We start from the raw sequence: 19,722 nt of genomic DNA, 5'->3' as shown, positions 1-19,722 counted from the left end.
AGCCATGAGCCTCTTTCTGACGAATGCTGGGGAGGAATGCCAGAAATGCAAGCGCGCCGATAAATCACACACACACACACACAGCGAAGGCTGCAAGTTGCCACTCGAGGAGGTAAACATACAGTCTGTGGAAGCCCCACGATGCAGGACAACAGGTCACTTGTTGCTGCTGCTGTCTGGAGGGAGAAGGGCCAGGGGGAGGTCGACTTTCAGTTGTGTTAAAAGGGAAGCTTCCTGAGCAGGAGATTCAGCAGGGGGAAGCCCTCGAGGGGTCACTGGGCTGTTTGCACGAGGCTAAAGCTCCACAAAAAAGTGCAAGTGGGCCACTGCAGCTAAGTCAATCAACATCAGCCCACAATCATTATAGACAATATAGATTAAAAAAAAATGACCACAAAAGGAAAATATTGTATAATACTGTTTTAGAAAACAAGCTCAACTTTTAAAAACAGCTTCTGTGCCAACACGAGCCACACCATGCAGTGTCACTAATTTGGAACTGTAGCTGCACTCCTGAACCTCTTTGCAAACTAATTTAGCCATGGCTGAGCAAAACAAAACAAACCATTGTTTTACCAGTGTCAAACTTCAGCCACAACCAGGAAATTAAGAAGGGCAAAACAGCAATTCTGGTCCCAGAGTTATGGTTAGAGACAAGCTTGGCCCCTCTGGACTTTGTGTACTTTCAAAACGAAGGAGTAGCAGCATGGAGCATTTCCTCGGCCTGGAATTACGCAATCTTGTCCGCAGCAGAGGTGTGCAAGCACCAGCGCAAGGCCGCAGCTCGGATCTGCGTTGTGGCTCAGGCACCGGCGCACACAAAGGCACCGATTGTCAGCAACGGCGCATAATTACCCCAAATAAACATGGGCTAACGCATGTCTTACATAAAGCTCCAGACCTGGCCAAAAGAAGAAGAAGACAAAAAGAAAAGGGGCATCTCAATGGGTGCAGTAAAACAGCGAAGAGAACGCAGACTGCCGTTCTGGCCACACTCCCAGTTCTATTTTTTCCCTCTCCCGCGGAGCTGATGAAGGCGAGAAGAAGTGGAGTGGAGCGGAGCGTGCGCGAGTGACACCGGTTTGGTCCGGGGGCCCTCTCTCGCTCGCGGCTGGCGGGTTCGCGGAAACCATGCGGGGGAGCTGGCTGGGGAGGGACAGCTGAGTGCGACAGCAGCGAGGGGCGAAACTGAAACCGCCCACAGGTGCCATGTGCGAGTACAAGGCCATGTGCACGCACGCACGCAAGCACGCACGCACGCAAGCACGCACGCACGCATACACAGTCATACCCTAGTACACACACACACACACAGGGCTCACACAGACACACTCGCACCCTAATACACAATATGCGCACACACACTGACACACAGGCAGGGCAAAACATATGGATAGTTCTGAGACAAATGGCATGGGTGTTACAAAATGGTCCTAATGCCTCATGGAGGCAGACCACCATTTGCTCATATTGAGAAAGTCAAACAGTAGATTCTGTAGATCTGTAGATTCTTCTCCAGCCTATATTCTTAATCAAGATAGCAAATGTAATTTGTGAGCCCCTCCCTCTCTTGCCCATAGACACAAGTACAAGTACCCCAGCACGAGAAGAGAATGATCAAAACTCATGGTTAAGGGGGTAAGCTAGAGAGATCATTTGCAATGTAAAGGTGACAGGTGTGGGCAGCAGAGAGAGGCCCAGCATGGCTTTCGACAAGGGTGCCAAGGCCTCATCTGAACACCAAGCCCCCGATTGCCATGCCGACAGCTGAACCTACACTGTATAGACCTACACTCTTTGCACTAACCAACCAGGACACGCACCTAGGCTTTGCCAGGGACTGTGTCAGTGCTAAAAATGTTTTTGAAGGGGTTCAAATTAGGTGAACATATTTCAAATCAGTCAAACAGACTCACCCTAGTCTACACATTTAGACCTACTCATGACTAAGCATTAGCATACATTTCCCTCAAGATAAATACTGTATCTATCCTATTTCTCTTTGTAATTTTATAAACAAACGCACTTACTTTGCACGGATTGTGAACAGAGCATACTGGAATACCAACATGTGAGCTTTTGATTAAGACCCAATATCGTCATCATGCAACTACTGGGTTGTGTATATAAGTGAGGTTTAAACGGTCCTGTGGAAATCCCTTCTTTTCAAAATTCATGTATTAAATAAATGAATGTAATTCTTCTAAATTACATTTAATGGGACACAACATTAGGGTTATAACATGAGACATATTGACTATGTAAAGCACCACTGACAAAAAACAGAGGGTGTTCAGTGGTCCTTGAGTATTGACAAGGTCTAAGGGTGTCAAAATAATGACAATTAGTACCCATTTCGGCAACGTGGATGTCAGTATGACGTAATGACAGTGTGGTGCTATCTGGCACGTGGGTACATTACCCTGCGATTTTTGTCTAAGTAAATAGCAGCCAAGTGCTGTAATACTATTACGAAGTGCAAGTGCTAAAGCATAAAATGTAAATATTGCAATTCGGATGTAATACTATGCCTTGCCAACTTCACAAGTTTAGAATCAGCGCGAACGTTTCGCATTATCTAATAAAACCTACCGTTAATATATTAACTTACTTTGCCTGACCTAAGTAAAGTAGAAAGCAAATTAGGCCACTCACTGACCCAGGACGATAGCAGTTAGCCAGCTAGTAATCAGCACACCTAACTGGCTAACTAGCTAGCTTAACTTGCTATCTAACGTCGTTCTTAAAGCTGGTGACATACTTTCCAAACTATAGTAGTACGTGTGGATATTGGAAATCTAATTCTCCGCGAAGGCAATCAAGCTATATGGAAGTTGTGGTGTTTTTTCAACATTGTATAACTGTCGAGCAAACTGCGTATGCTTGGTTTAAATTAGCTCCTTATAAGTTGTTCAGCGACTTCAAAATGCTTGCTATCGAGGGGCACACTAGTTAGCTTACTACAAACTCAGCGAAAAAAACTAAACTTTACTCGATAAATTACAAGCAACTGTTGCAATGTAGTCAACCTAACCCAGTTTGTGATTTGACAAACAACTTGGCTTTGTCTGTTGTTTGTGAGTTAACTTCGAGCAATGTTTGCGTAAAGTCAGATGGTTTACAAGGCTTTGCGGAACAAGGCCACAGCAATAGCAGTGTGCTAGCCAGCTAGCTAGGAAGATCTTAACCTAGCTAGCTAGCTAGCTGCAAGTTGTGTGGCGTTACAACAGGTTGCAGTTTGTTGCTCGTGTTTTGTTTTTTTAATCTCTCCCAGTCGCCCACAGTCTTACAGCCCAAAAGTTGTTTCACACTTTTCCCCAACTTGACTTGTGTCTTATTAGCTTAAGAGTTAATTGTTGATAGTTTGTTGGGCGTCTTCTGGCCCACATTCTCTTAATCTGCACGCACAGCCATGCAGTCTTAACACTTGGACCTTGTGTAGCCAGTTATGCTAGCTTAGTATGTGCACAAGAGTGTGTTCTCAGCGGGTGAGGGGGGCTGGGGATACGCTGCTTAAAAGTACACTCCTCCCCCACCCTGAACGGCCTAGCTCTAATCTTACGCGATTTCAAAAAGATTCCTCTCTGTCAATTGTATTACCTGTCGGGCCCGGTGTAAAGCGTCGGCGAAGCCGTCTGCTTTCATTCCAGGCTGAGCCACCGAGGCCTGTCCCTGCACCAGCTCCGCCATCATCATCATCCCTACTACGGCAGCGTTCAGCAACACATCCGAAAAAAAACTCTTTAGCCCAGTAGCGAGCAAGACGATCAGGCAACACGCGCCGACCCCGGAACAGGAAATGAAACCCGTGGAGTTGAAATATCGCGAGAGAATTTCGTCAGCGACTGAAATCAACTTATGAAGCATTTCTTTTACTGCCTATGATTTTCACAAACCACAGAGACAAGGCAGTGTCAGACAAAGCATGCAATATGGCGAACCGTGGAGACCTACACACTAAATAAATAAGGGCCATGCCGTTATTGGTCACTAAAAGAAATAAACAGAGGAAGTTACATTTGTATTTTATAAGGTCAACTCTTTTACTGGATGTTTTATCACATAGACTATAGGCAATACATATCGTGTCACATAATAACCATCATCTGTCTGTATGTATGCAATAGAGTTAATAAGGCGAAGATCAACCCAAATGTGGTTTTTGGCTATCAGAATTCACCAAAAAGCTCAGGGCATCTTAAAATCTGGCATTAGAGTCATTTACATTTGCAAAATTGTATACTCAAAACCACTGTAAAGAACTAAATACATTTAAAAACAAGTGTATAAACACAGTTATGTAATACAAACACCATCAACACCAAAGAGGCCATCAACCAAAGGGAAGATACATTGTATGTTTGTGAATTGAGACAAGGCTTTATAGTATAAGTAAGTATAAGTATATATACTCTTTTGATCCCGTGAGGGAAATTTGGTCTCTGCATTTATCCCAATCCGTGAATTAGTGAAACACACTCAGCACACAGTGAACACACAGTGAGGTGAAGCACACACACATATCCCGGCGCAGTGAGCTGCCTGCAACAACAGCGGCACTCGGGGAGCAGTGAGGGGTTAGGTGCCTTGCTCAAGGGCACTTCAGCCATGCCTACTGGTCGGGGTTCAAACCGGCAACCCTCCGGTTACAAGTCCGAAGCGCTAGTAGGCCACGGCTGCCTGTTTATAGCCTTTATGTGAGCATTATACAACGAATGGGCCGAAGGTTGTAACAGCACAGTCTCTCTTCTTAAGGCACAGGCTATTAATCAAGAACAGCATCATGCCTATACTGTCAAAAACATTTGTCATTCAAACAGAATATGGTTTGAAACAAAACTATGGTGGAATGTTTGAGGAGGACACAGATCAAGAAAGCCCCTTTTCCAGATCACATCTGCGGTTACACACTGTGCACAATACTGTGCTGAGTAGCTTGGAGGAGTTTTCCAGCAGATTTTCCAGAGGTCTCTATCCTCTGCCACTGTCCCACAGTCATGGAAACACTCCACAATTATTCCCATTCCCAAGAAGAGCAGCCTTAAAGTCCTGAAGACCCATACCATGTCATGAAGGCCTTTCAGAGGATTGTGAAACCTCTGTGACCACCCTCTTCAGTCTCTGACATCATTGCACGACATGGCAACACTAAGGAAAGCCAACTGCATATTGGAAGACTCCATGTCCTAGAGTTTTTGAATGGCTGCCCTCTGGCAGGCGTCTGCGCTGTCCTCTGGCTAGGACTACAGGAAGAAGGCTACCCTTACTTTTGAGGCTATTTGCCTTTTGAACTTGAATATGCTCCCAGCCCCCTCCTCCTCTCTCTCCTAATCCTCCTTACCTCCCTGTCTGTGCTGTTCTTTCTTTTGTCCTGTCTTAGTTGTGTTATGTCTTATGCAAGTCTGATTTCCAAGCATTTTAATATTTTAATGGTTCAGCAGCACTACATGTGTTAAATATATTTGATTTTATCCCTTGTTTGTTTGGTTTCTTGTCTGTTTGTCTTATTGACCTACTTGTTTTGTTAACAAGTATTTTGGGCCACAGGACACTGGAAGGCCTCCTAGCTAAAGTTTGAGGAGGTTGTGTAAGTTGAGAATAGATGGATTTATTTGGAATATCCTCAAAACTCCACATGTGGAAACAGCTAACTTTGCACATCTGGCAGAAAGTGAGTGTAAGCGGAGTTAAATGCATCAAAATTGCCACCAATTTTCCAGCCTGTTTATGCAAAACAGCCCCAGAATTGCGCTCAAACCTAATATTAAAATCCTGTAACTTGAAACTACCGCATATGTCAAAGTAAAAGGAATAGCTACATCAAGGGCAAAAAGAGTATAGGCCTAATCACCACCACACAAAGTACCAGTACTTATTTCCATGTAATAAAAAAAAGTATGACAATTGTATCTTCCTCCTTTAAATGCATTGTATAATTAACATTGCCATCAAAACTACAATGAGCCGTGAGGCCTGATTTATTTTGATGACATCTGTTCCACTCTTTCTATCTATCTCTTTCTCTTTCCTATCTCTTTCTCTGTCCCAGTTGACAGGAAGATTGACAGAGAACTAAATTTGACCACATGGACGCATCAAGGTATCAATTTCCATAAGCCCATCAGCCTGGAGCATTTTATCACCTGCACAAAATCTGTCAGGAAAATCATGGGCTGCCATCAGCCTTTGCCAGACGGACACATCCAAATGAAGATCTCTCATTCAGTGCAAGAGGTCTGATCTTAGCTATTGCTACCATCTGGCAGGCAATGTATTCAGAGTTGAGAGCGCGGGCTTGGTCTGTGGGTTGGAGGGTTGGGTGTGAGGTCAAAATTTGGATGCAGTTGAAGTTGAAATCAGACGTTTGGAGCAATTATAGACTCAGTTGCACGGGGGGATTTTCTCTCGCAACGTGTGGAAAGTAGGTGCTGACAGAGAGAATTGGTTTCGCCGTGTATGAGGTGGTTGGCAGGCACAGAGAGTCCGTAATTCTGGATAGCGCTGAGAGTGATTAACTTTCAAAGCTGATCAGGTGTCAGGATTTCCTCTTCCATCTGTGTTTTTAAGGCGTGAGTTTGTATGTATGAGAGAGAGAAAGATGGAGTGTGTATGTGTTTGACAGAGAGAGTGAGAGTGAGTGTGGAAAAAAAGACAGTGTGTGTGTGTGTGTGTGTAATCAGGGGGAGATGCAGAGATACCCTTGGTCCTCTGTCTTTCTGTTCAGAAATTCTAAGGTTGGGTGCCTGGCAGTGTGTGTGAATGATGGCAGTTCTATAGAAATAGATTTTGATGGGAGGAACTGGCCATGTTGTCTCTAGAAGTACTGTTTTTCTCAAGTGCTAAAACACAATTTCTGAGACCTTTCTCCATTTTCGTGAAACATTAAACACAAAATCTTATCTTCAAGCACTATTTACAAAACCTCTAACTCCTCTTGCAACATGAAACTTTCGCCTCAAAACAGATTTAACAGTACTCAAAACCAAACACTGCTCTCAAATCATAAACAAAGTGATCAAAATGATATACACTATCAAGCAGTCAGTAAACAATTTACACCCAAAAATAGAAAACACATTGTCCAAAACATATAGTTCTCAGGGAGAAGTACATTTTTAATCTCAAAACAAATTTCATATTCGGTCATTGTCTTTTGATGAACAAAAACATGTTCTATCATAGTAGCTCAAAATTGATTACTACTGTGCTTTTTCATGTTCCTCCTCGTCCCCCACCTCGCATACGCACTCGTCCTCGCACATAGTTTCTTCGATCCATTCTCAGACTTTCTCATTCCCACCTTCAACAACCTGTTTGCTCTCTGAACTGGCTTATATTGGTTGTGTCACATCATTTGAAACAAGTGAAATCAATTTTGAGTGGTTGTGTTTAATCAATGACATGTCTGCTCTATTTGTATTTAATTATTGCCACTTGTGTTTACCAGTATGGATGACATGTGCATTACAGTGCAGAATGTGTTTTGAGAATGAGAATGTGTTTAGAGTTTTGCTGAAAGTGAGATCTGCAAATTGTGTTTTACCATGTGAAATGGTTTAATGTATTGACACCAGACTGAACAATTGGCTAAATGAGTTTAGACAACTGAGAACTTTGTTCAGCCAATGGGTTTTAGTGTTTTAGCAATTGAGAAAAACTGTCATTTTAAAACAAATTTAATATTTTTTTAGATGAACGAAAACATGTTCAATCATAGTAGTTCAAAATTGATAAAATTACTATTTTGCTTTGCTCTTTGCAATTTGTTGTTGTTCTTTCTCCTCCTTGTACCCCTATTTTTACAGTACTGTACCCTGAATCTCAAAAACTTGGCCGTGGTCTACTGGTTAGCCTCCTTCGGACTTCTAACTGGAGCGTTGCCGGTTCGAACCCCGACAGTAGGAACGGCTGAAGTGCCCTTGAGCAAGTGCTGTTGTAGCAGGTGCTGTTGTAGCAGTGCTGGGATTAGAGGATATTATATACAAACACTTTCCTACAAAAATACTTGTAGGATCCTACAATCCTAACCATGTATGCGCGCGCACACACACATGTAAAATAAAGTTGAATTCTGCACAATTAATTCAGTATGGAGACATGTACATAGACAGAAAAGTGAATGTGGAATTAATATATAATTATGTAACATAGTGCTTTGTAAATAATTGGTCTTCTATGTGCAACACAAAAAAAAGCCAGCAGTCTTGAAAGGGAACAATGGAACTTTATTGGATGCCTGTATTTACATAACATTGTAAAAATGTAAGAATACCACAGCTCTTAGAGCAAATGTCTACAGTTTTGCATTCTGAGACATCACATAACATACTGAACTCCTGCCAAAACGCTGGGGTTTGTCATGAGATTTAGTTTAATCCAATTATGCTTTATGGTATTTAATGCACCAATAATTATCCACTATATATAAATAAATAGATCAATTAGCAGGTTTTTATGAGGTAACCATGCATTTCAAACAATGAGATATTCAGTGCCACACATGGGACCTCATCACCCGTAAAACACACTTTGAAGGAAGTTCAAGCGTTTTGGGTCATCCCAAATTTCCTGACAAATACATGTGTACACAAAAAATGTGTTTTATTGAAAAAGTGGGTGACACTTCAGTTTAGGGGACACGTGTTAACCATTAAAAAAAAAGCTGGCAAATTAACTATTGTTCTTCTTAAGCTCCCTTTATTATTCCCGTTTACCTCTATTTCTATTTTTGGCACCACTACTGCTGTTGAGATATTGACACCGCTCCAACTCTCGTGTGTATGTATTACTCAGCAAGATGTGTATTTATTAACATCATTGCTATTTCTTAGTCTTTATGGAACAGTTTCTTATTCTTAAAAGTAGGTCATTTATTCTAGGTAAGCCCTTCATAAGCAACTAGTTGGTCTTGATCTAAGGATACATATATGGATCAAAATAGAGGTTCTTGACTCTTATAGCGACAGAATAATCACATATTAAGACAGTGTATTAGAGGGCCATAAAGTTTCTATTTTGGTCTACACTATATATCAATAACCTTAGATCAAGACCAACTAGCTGCTTATTAAGAATTGATCAAGAATAAATCGCCCATTTAGTATGAATAAGAAATTGTTGAATTAAGGCTACCATGCATTCCCTAAACTAAAGTGTTACCAAAAAGTGCAGTTCTATTCTTCACCACTGATACAGATAGAATATTTGTACACCTTAGTGTACAAGTTCTGTGGATAACAAATTATGATTTGGCTGAAGATAAGTCTATTAAAAAAATCATCCCAAACAAAAGCTAAGCACATGCAGAGTATTGTATACAATATGACTTCATAGAAATTTACAGTAGATTCGTTGCATAAAATTGTTCTTGTTCATCTAACTTAGTCTGCCGCCAGAAGACAAATCTTTTCCTGCACAATGACTCACACTCTAAGAGGGGATGATAGCAATTTAATGAAGTGTTTGGTTAGAGCGCTTTTCTCACCAGTGACAAAGAGGAACCAATTATAAATTGAGAGAAACTTAAATGGAGCTAAAAAGCGCAGTGGGGATATCGAGAAAAACCCCTACAAGTAAATATGACAATTCTGCGACAGACATAATAGGGAGGCATTATCGTAGCCTGGGGAGTCCTCTAAAGAAAAGCCCAGACCCTTGACAGGTTACTTCCAGCTTGAAATAAAAAGAAAAAAAAAGAGAAAAGCGGCAGGTGAATGGTCTTTTTTTTTTTTTACTTGTCCTATCATCACAAACACACTCTTTTATCTCTTTGTGTTCTCACTGGCTTTCTTTCTTCTCTCTCTTTCAGTCAGTGTAATGCTTCCCACCACTCCCCCAGCCGCCCCACACAGCCGCCTCCACGTCGCACCCCGACCACTTTGCCTTGAATCAGCGTTGTATCTGGATTTTTAAATGACGCAATTATGCCAGGTTCCTGCGGTGAAAATTACAGATGTTTTCCACTATTTCCCTCTCCCTCTCTCTGCTGGGACACAGTGACCCCCTCCTTGGTCATCACTATACCCCCCCCCCCAACCCACCACCATCTTGTCTTCTCTTCTCCTCCTTCTTCCTACCTCACCCTCCCCTCCCTCCTGCCCCATTCTTCCTTTCTCTCAAGTCCTCCGCCGTCAAGCCTATTCGCCTCATTGTGCGCTTGCTGGGGACTGTGGGGAAATAATGGCTAAATGGGCTTGTTTGCCAGATCCCCTCACCATGCACTAACACAATAAGTGTGTTTTTTTTTTTTCATGGTGCGGTGCCCTTCTCGAAGACAAATCTTCCGCCTTCTGTCCAGATTATGCCACAAGTCTGTGAATCTATAAAATCTTGAATTCTGTATAAGTGATGTCCTACCTTTCATGAAGTGTTCAAATTATACATAAAAACACAATGTTGTAGGAAATATAAACAGGACCCCAGGGGCAGACAGAAGTGAGAGTGACTGTTTGTCCCTCACGATAGCAGTAATGAAAGCATGCAATGGATATTGATATGTGATGGATTTTTAAGACAACGCCTTTTTTAAAATCACTGTCCCCTTGCCAGATGTACACATCTCATTCTGATATTATAACCACAAAATGATGGTGCCTCTGTTTCACAATGACTGTCAATTATAGGTAAATTATAGGTTTAAATACTTGCAATTTTTTCTCCATCTCAGAAGTCCTCAAAGGCTGTGCAGGTTGTATCACTATAGGTTTACAGAAGTGAAAACATGTGGCATTTACAATAGCTCAATTAAACCCTGCAAGAAAAAAAACACATTTAAGTGAGACAATTACAATGGATGTGTTAGTTTATGGATGCATGATGCAGTCGTAAAATACTGCAGTGCATTTGTTAGTGCAGTGCACAAGCTATACTTAACAATGTACAACTCAGAAATACTCACACAATTACCTATTCCCATACCTATGTAAAATATGCATCTTGACTGTAAATGATTTAACATTCAATATATTTTATTTCACACTCTCCACTCAGTAGCAGCATGCAATTACAGAGGAGTAACAGTGACACATCTCACCCTTGTGATGCCAGCTCACCCCCTCTAGTGGCTAATCAGCAGTAGTCTTCACTGTGTGTCCGTGTTGGAGAGGCTGAGGCCGATCTGTCTCTGTTTGGGCCCAGATGGTCACTGTCAGCGGATACACGTGTATTGACACATTTTTGTAAAAAGAAGCATACAACACTTGGGACAATAATTTCACAAGTGTATCAGTGCTGAACAGATAGTACGCCACGCGGCATGATCTCATCGCCTGTGATGGCGCATTCCATAGGCCCTCTTTTTATGAACTCCCAAGAAACCTAGAATCCTCAGTGTGGAACCACAGGCCAAGACTCCCATATCCATCTCCATTTAACTAGCCGCGTAACAACGCAAACAATTGCTCCAGAGCTGCATTAAACAAATCTCATAAAAACGGACGGTGCTTTTGACAGAGTCGGAGGGGCCATTAAAAGGCGAGTTGGGCTGTGGGAGTGTGTGCGGAAGGTGGGTATCCAGGGACGTTCTTAAGAGGGTGAAGGGGTCTTAGCCCCTCAGGATCAGCAGGGGTTTCGCCCTTTGACTTTTACCTCTCATAACAGCAACCAATCGAAAGACATAACGAGCTAGCAAACAAAGCAACCGGCCCCGGGAGGGGAGATGTGTGCGTATCTGTGTGTGTGTGTGTGTGTGTGTGTGTTGGGGGGGTGGATGAAGTGGCGAGTGTGTCTGTCTGTGTGGGGGTACGGGGGTGTGAACAGCAAAGCACATTGCCATCACGTGGAGGAAAATGAAGCTATTGATTGAGGTAAACATGCTGCATTACTGTCACCCAGGGGGCAACGAGACTCCCATTCATTGGGCTTAGGGCTTGTTTTGGCAGCATCCTGCAGCTGGTTATGAGTACAAGAGAGATAAAGAGAGAGAGAGATAGAGAGAAAGACAGAGGAGTGAGAGTGGGAGTGAGAATGAGAGTGAGAGTGTTATTATTGAGTGCCTGCCTGCTTCAGATATTTATGTGTGTGAGAGACTGAATAATTGGACCTAAAGGAACTGAAATTGTGAGACAAACATTGCAGGGAACTAAAACATTATCATAAGGTGGATTAGGTATGCTACTAATATTCATATGGATTATTTTCACATTCTTAGTATAGTAGTATTCTCAAGTATAGTATTTCCAGGTTGATCACCAGGAAGTGTAAAGCATGCCACAAGTGACAAGAAAATGAAAGCTGATAGCATAGAGCAGATGTTAGACTTCACAAGATATAATGCCTTCAGGAACTGTTCCCTACCAGTGTTTGGTCACCAGTACTACCCAATGCTGCAAAGAGTTATCGATTTAACATGACCCACAGGGACACAACTCCAAAGTCCATTGACTGTGTCGAAGCACAGGTTAGCGTAGAGACCATGCAGTGAAACTTGAGACCGGAGGGTCCAAAGCACTCATTAACCCCTCTCAGATGGGCTACATTAAGCATGAGGCAAAATATTTCTATTTTTCCATCAATATTTTATCACTTGTGCCATGGAAAACAAAGGCTGGGGCTTTGGCTTTAATGGCCCCCCATCTGGCTATAGATCCAAGAGAGTGCTGCGTGAGCTCGCTCCTACAGGGCGCAGACAGGCAGACCTCTTTGTGGTCATGTGACAGTGCGGGCACGGAAGCTGACAACTAAGAGGACAAATGAATTGCACGCTCTTTGGGTAGACTTACAATATTGTTTGAACAAACATTTTTGTTGTTTGCTTGCTTCATTTGAAATAATATTGTTGATTCAGACAGGGCTTTTTCAACCACCATAACTGGTTTTTGAACCGGTTCCGTTTAAAATTCTTTGAACCTTGGCATTAGTGAATCAGCCTGCATTTCCACCCGTTTTGAACGTAACCTATGATGCGTCATCAATGAAGGGTGTAGGGTGCCTAACTAACCTGTCGAATGACACACCCACATCGGTTCACAGGGAAAAAAACAACTATTTTGGCTCCGAATCAACTTTTCAGATTCTGGACTGATTTATCTTTTTGGGTGAAATGGTCCGAACCGTTAATCTGGAGCTTGACCACCACTTAGACTTTTGTATGTATTCATATTATAATTGATTATGTTCATTTCTCTCTAATGATCAGTCCAACCCTCAACAACAAATGTACACAATAATGTTTTACTCATCCAAATGTTTACCATCTGGGAATCTGTTCAAGATAAACAGGTTTACTCACTGAATCTTAAAACCATCACCAGGTATTTTAGGTGACAAAGAAAAACACAAAGTAGTGTTTTACTATTGCCCGTGAACAGGGCCTATTCTTTTCCTGTGCTTGTGTGTATGTGTGTGAGTGCTTACATAATTCAGCACATGCCACACACACTCTGCGCAGCATCCCTGCCCAAACTGTAAATCCCGCTGAAGCACAGGGCGGTGTGAACATGACCTCATCGTCTTTTCCAGGGCCATTAGCGCTGGCTTCAAACCTCCAGGGCCTGTTAACCCTTTCCTTGGCCAGATGGCAAGCCGCTGCGTGGCAGGCCGGACAGAATGCCAGACCAACAGGCAGCCTTTCTTTTTAACAATGGCCTTTTTCAGGTTTAGTTTGCCCTGCTCTGTACTTCAAAGGGAATTGGACTTCAAGAGGCTCAGATCCAGAAGTACTAACTTAAGAGCTTTTTAATGTTGCCATAGATTTGTGGACTACAAAGTTTGTTTTTAAAAAATTTGTCTGTAGATAACCTTTATAATGGATACAGTGTTACAGGCTGCATTGCCTGACTAAGCTATTCAATGTACATGAAGAATCTGTATATATGGCGTGTTTGGCACATCTATTCATAAATCTGCGTCCAGTAAATATTGTATTCATGGGTCAAATAGATATGATAATTTGTCTCTATGCTAAAAGGACTCCTCAGCTACACAGATCCACTCAAATCACCAGGCTTGGAAAAACAAAGCTTTACTGAAGGAAGTTATCCATAAAACTCCATCTCATTCAAGTTCATTTCTGTTCATTTACCAGACAGTTGCATTCCCGTTCCCAAATATCCATTTTCAAGCTGAACAAAGATTTCTTCATGTTTTGATGGAAGCAAAAGGGAGGGAGGGGGGCAATTTGCTTTGCATTGCTTTTATCTGAGGTTCCCTTTCACTCTCCTTAGATCTGGATATGCCATACAGCAACTTTCCTCAAGGGTGCATGACGTCATCGCAGGAGACCAATCAAAGCCACTTGGCATGTATGGAACATGAGAAAGCAGGAACTGAAAACTTGAAGAAGAACCTCACGAGCAACTTCAAACACCTTCGGACAGAAACCTCATAAAATGCACACAATTAGTAAAACCACTTTGCCTACTTGTGTGACAAAAACTGTAATGTCAAACATGTCAACAACAACACTGACTATATAAGCGATACATCTGCCGTCTCCTGCGAAATGCCCTTCACCAAAGACTGACAAAAAGAACGAAAAAAAATCTCTAACATGCAAGCGTGACGTGCAACTCATCTCAGCCTCCTATCCATCCATTCCCACAGCAGATGGACACAACAGAGGGACATACTCTGAAACAGAATATTCCAGAGCCACAGATAAAGGAGAATTCTGGAGGGCGGACATGCCACATAAAAAACAGTAACCCACTTAAATGGAATACACCAGCACTGCTTTGTTAAGGACGCTGGGACGAGACGAGGGCTGTGACAGGCTCCCACACTGCGGGAGCTCCGTGCAGATCCGGGGTCTTGGGTTACCCTAATTGATGGTAATTGACCTCCTGTGGTCATTGTTCCTGTTCCTTTGTGCCGTCTGATGTTTAGGATAAAGGTCAGTGAACCACGGAAGCAAAGAGAGACAGGTTAGTAAAGATAAAAAGAGAAAGAGAGACCGCAGAATTATACTCTGTTTTAAGTGTTATTCTTTTCCTTTGCAACAGCGCCAAGTTTTAAGTAATATGCACACACACGGTTAAGCTGTTAGGCAAGATTTGCAAGATAGCAATGTATACAATGTCACATGCCTGTATCCGATGAATACCTCAGACAGACACAACGAAAGACTTCAGTGGTTAAATATGTTCAGTACACAACTGGAATCTTCAAGACCACCCCAACATCTTGAGAAAATGACGGTGGACTTGGCTGAGGAGGACTAAGATGTACCTTTTTAGAAAGGAGCACCTGTAATAGTTTGGCACGAATTAGCACAATCCTTCCAACTTGCTTTGGTAGGCACATATCGTACCTGCTGAAAAAGCTCCAGGCGACAGGAGAATGGAGTCGGCCATCAGTGAAACTCCTATCGAGTCTCAGACTGGAGGATCCAAACAATGGCGGCCATTGTCTGCCAACGGGTGATCATGACGGGACGGGTAGAGACACAAGCATTGGAGGAGACGGCAGCAGTCGCCATTAGGCCTCCATTGCGGTGTCAACTCCTGACTTCCTGCAGCCTTCCTTTGTGTGTCTGTGTTTAGCAGCAATGGCTGCCCCCCAGAGAATGGGAACGGGGGGGGGATGGGGGGGCGGAGTGCGTGGCAAATGAGGGATAATTGATGGGAGGTCAGGGATGATTAATTTCCTTGGTCAAGTGTCGCCGCTCTCATACCTGGCTCAACTGACAGGTGAGCGCACCTCCCCTCCTGTCTCGCTCGCTGAGGCTACTTCAGGGTGCCCTCTGAGGAACCCGAGAGGCTGGGGCCACTAGGGTGGACAGGTGCTCTCCTTTTTTTCCATCTCTTTTTCTTACGATCTTATGTCCTCTGGGAAAACCCATCTTTACCCCCTGCACACACACATTAACAGACCCACCCCAACCCCCCATCCCATCCACTTTGCACAACATCATCCCACCACTGATTGCCCAGATCCTTCTAGGAAACCTGGAGAACAAAAAGACCCCCGAAATATGCTCTTTTTCATTTGTGTGGCGATCAGACGGCTAAAGGACTGGGCACTCTTGTTCTTTTCCTTTTCCTTCGGCTTCAGTGATCAATCCCAAAGGGGGCTTTTCTGTTGCAAGCAAATTGGACCGGCGTGATTAGGTGTGAAGGAGGCTACACATGTATATGTGTGTGCACCAGAGAGAGAGAGAGTGTGTAAATGGTAGGGGATGGTTCAGCAAATGAACGGGCAGATCTGGACGCCTGTGGTGTAATTGAACAGCAGCAGGGGGTCCTGGTCCGACACAAAAAGGGGCCTGCATGCTCCCCCCACTGGTCACCTCACTCAGCAGGGGGCTACCATAGGGTGGTTTGGGATAGGCCAGGGGGACATCACTTCTGGGTCTCTCCCTGGACTGAATTTGATGTTCTAGTTTAGTAAAGCACTGATAGGATCAGGCAGCATAGATGCTTTGAGAGAAACTTGGTCGTTTGGAGAGTTTGAGGGAGCCGAGGTCAGTTGCACTCTTTCCACCAGCCTGCTGACATTAATGGTTAGATTGGTCAGAGTTTTATTATAAGGCTCCTCTGAATTCTCAGAATTGAACTGGCCATCCCACTGACCGCTGCAACAAATAATGGCCGCTGTCATTGGCAACGGGTGTTGTGCTAGTCTTTCATATAATTCAGCAAGTAGTCCATTCACTTATCGTGAAGAAGGTTCTGCAAACATTTTTTTTCTCATTGTAATAAAAACATGACACATACAACCCTTCAAATGGTCGACTTATTTAATTGAACAAACAAAACATCTCTTCTAATTCATTTGTAGAGATCCAATTACAACACTAGCACTACAACCGACACAAAGCTGACTAGAAGAACAGGACACTTGGCGGGAATTCAACCAAACCATTCAACCTACCAATGCCATGCTGTGGGGTTTTGACCACGCTAGCATTCAGCAACTGATTGGCAGAATTAGTTTGGCAGAACTGTCCCTTTCCATCTACTAGGCACATGTGAGGTGTTGTTTGGGATTAAGAAAGGAGGACTGATTCTGAGCCGGCCTCACTTCTTTGAGGCCATGTCACCCTGCAAACGATGGTGCTCCCGGAGCCTGTGAAGACAGAAGTGTGAAATGAAGGATGTGGCATTATTACACTTAAATATATAAGTATAAGTACTGCATATTTACTCTTTTGATCCCGCGAGGGAAATTTGGTTTCTGCATTTATCCCTTTCCGTGAATTAGTGAAACACACTCAGCATACAGTGAACACATAGTGAGGTGAAGCACACACTAATCCCGACGCAGTGAGCTGCTTGCTACAGCAGTGAGGGGTTAGGTGCCTTGCTCAAGGGCACTTCAGCCGTTCCTACTGGTCGGGGTTCAAACCGGCAACACTCCGGTTACACGGCTCAAGCTACGGCTGTCCCAAAGGGTTAGCCTCGCAGAGGATGGTTCAATGTGTAAGTTGATTTGGATAAAAGTGTGTGCCGAATGAATAAATGTCAATGTAAAAAGGAAACGCTGAATGCACACTACCATGAAAATCAAACATTTTACTGAACTAAGGTGCAAGGCAGGCAAAAAGAACGGGGTAAAGGGTCAGTGAAACTTGCACACGAACATTATGCAAATGTCAGATACTGAGAATAACAAATAGAGGCATGGGGTTAAGAGGCATACAGGCCCTAGCCAAGGGACAAAAAAAAAAAAAAAAAAAAACACTGCACATGTTCCACCTATCTCCCTCAAAACCAAACTATAGCTGCTTTCAGACACGTTCCCCGCAGTATATGCGGCTCGGAGGTCCGACCCTTCGAGTGATTCAGATATGATGCTAACATGCGGACATTATGTGTGAAGGACACAGACGCACAGATGTACAGAAACTCTGCGTGGTTGAACAGGTTGAACGTGGTTGAACAAACACATGAACAGAATCTCCACATGTTCTTTGCTTCGTTCAGACACGAGCTCATTTACATAATGTCTGTCAGAAATACTAGGAGGGGAGTAGTTTAAGAGCCGCTTAAGTTCGGAGTTCCAAATGACCGGCTATGTTGTTCAGATATACGGCCCAACCACTTGGCATACGCAGAACATGCAGACTTACACCTAGGTCTGAAAGCAGCTAAATACAAGTCTTCGCAGGCAGCATTTCCATATTTTTTAAAACAGTAAGAGGTGAACCAAAGACACAGTTAATGATTTCAACAGGGGGGTAAATGCTGATTACTTCTGGCCAATTACTTCCCATTAGTCCCAAAGCCCACAATTGTGGATAAATACGGCATGTGATGAAGCAGTGGCTTAACTGTTGGTCATTCATGGCTAATTGAGTGGCAGTAAAAACTTCAGAGGAAGGAAGAGGAGACGGTAACCTTTTTTTTAGGGGTGGTGGCTAAGATGGCGACTGGGGAGCAAAGGGACGACTTACCTGACAGCATTGATCTTAATGAACCCAGAGGCGTCGCAGGGATCATAGTCACCTTGCACATCCATGCTAAGGGATAGAGAGAGAGAGAGAGAGAGAGAGAGAGAGAGAGAGAGAGAGAGAGAGAGAGAGAGAGAGAAAGAATGACATTTACAGAAAGAGAGGGAGGGAGGGAGAGAGAGAGAGAGAAAGGAAAATTACACTTGACGCATCAATTGACTAAATACCACTGTATGGTAGTCGTGGATACAGAGGACAAACTAAGACAACACTTCTGCAACTAAATGTTTCATTGTTTTGAAACAAACATGCATAATGCAAATTTGAAGAAACCCATTTATATCAGTTTAATGATTTCCCACAACACAATCGCTGCCTCACTTCTGATGTTACTGAATTGTGTACAGTTGCAGCTGAAAGTCCATTATGTTAGACCGGCACACAGTCTCTCTCCACGGCTGCCATTTCATAACGCTGTGTGCCAGTGTGTGGGAGCCACTACACTGCCTTCCTCCCACCTCCTTTTTTGACTGGCTCTGCTGAGAATCACAATAATGTGATTACAACAGTTTGTATCCGCTCCCTGCGACCGCTGTGTGCGCGTGTTATTTCAGGACATTCACTGTTTTTGCGGCCCCGTAAGAGCAGCCTCTTTCAGCTGGGAGTCAGAAGGGGCTACTGGGCGTGTGATAGCTCAGACGCGGCCATGGGAGAGAGCTGGGAGTTTAGAGCGGTCGTCGTGGTGTTTTGGAGAGGTAAGCTTCCCTGCTGATGTGCTAGCGGAGCGACAGCACAGTGAGTGTAGTGCTGCAGAGCTGACGTGGTGCTGTGACATTTCTCCCCCTTCTCTCCACCCTCTGGAGGATCGATAGGGAGGACTTCCACTGTGCTGATGACACTGTTTACGGAGCCCACACAGCGTGGAAGCAAGCATGAGGAGTGTGTGCAAAGAGTATAGAAGTAACAAGAGGCGAAACTCAGTAGAATGTTCCATTGCAACAAACGCACCCATAACGGAGCTGCAGCTCCGCCATATTGGACTGAACGCAACACAACTATCATAGAAGTTAATATCGGTCCAGATTAAAAAGTGTCTTACAGTATTAATATATATATATATATATATATATATATATTTTCTCATACCCTGAATTCCCCAACTGACATAAATCGTGCAAAATATGATAAGTAGGCTTTGCATTTATTCATAATAATTTAGGCTTCCAAAAGATTTGACAGATGGAAATAGGCACCCACCAGCCCAGCACTAAACTCCGAGCGTAGTAAACAAAATCGGATGTTTCAGGCAGTAAAAGCCCCGGTAAGAACCAAACCAGATTTGGTTCAAATCTACACACCTATGGCTACTGAAAAATGTAAGGTTAATTTATCAA

The 19,722-nt window shown here is 43.3% G+C and overlaps 2 protein-coding genes across 9 annotated transcripts in view; both read right to left on the bottom strand.

The window, feature by feature from the left end:
- Nucleotides 1-3,788, bottom strand: part of fubp3 (far upstream element (FUSE) binding protein 3) — a 33,183-nt gene extending 29,395 nt beyond the window's left edge. For 4 of the 8 annotated variants that reach the window (XM_048258900.1, XM_048258901.1, XM_048258903.1 and 1 more), the window contains exon 1: nt 3,601-3,787. In XM_048258900.1, the coding sequence (XP_048114857.1) occupies nt 3,601-3,699 (99 nt within the window). In that variant the 5' untranslated portion in view covers nt 3,700-3,787. Of the gene's footprint in view, nt 1-3,600 lie in introns of all 8 variants that reach the window. The other 4 variants (XM_048258898.1, XM_048258902.1, XM_048258899.1 and 1 more) reach the window with 2 other exon arrangements.
- A 12,869-nt stretch (nt 3,789-16,657) lies between these two features.
- Nucleotides 16,658-19,722, bottom strand: part of ass1 (argininosuccinate synthase 1) — a 48,584-nt gene continuing 45,519 nt past the window's right edge. Inside the window, exons 14-15 of the mRNA XM_048259927.1 lie at nt 18,332-18,397; nt 16,658-17,004 (exon numbers count right to left, since the gene is read on the bottom strand). Of these exons, the coding sequence (XP_048115884.1) occupies nt 16,956-17,004; nt 18,332-18,397 (115 nt within the window). The 3' untranslated portion in view covers nt 16,658-16,955. The remainder of the gene's footprint in view (nt 17,005-18,331; nt 18,398-19,722) is intronic.

Source organism: Alosa alosa, chromosome 12 (genome assembly GCF_017589495.1).
Source record: "Alosa alosa isolate M-15738 ecotype Scorff River chromosome 12, AALO_Geno_1.1, whole genome shotgun sequence".
In the NCBI taxonomy this organism is placed as follows: Eukaryota; Metazoa; Chordata; class Actinopteri; order Clupeiformes; family Clupeidae; genus Alosa; species Alosa alosa.
The sequence above is the reverse complement of the archived record's forward strand: the minus strand, read 5'-3'. Positions and strand labels throughout refer to the sequence as shown.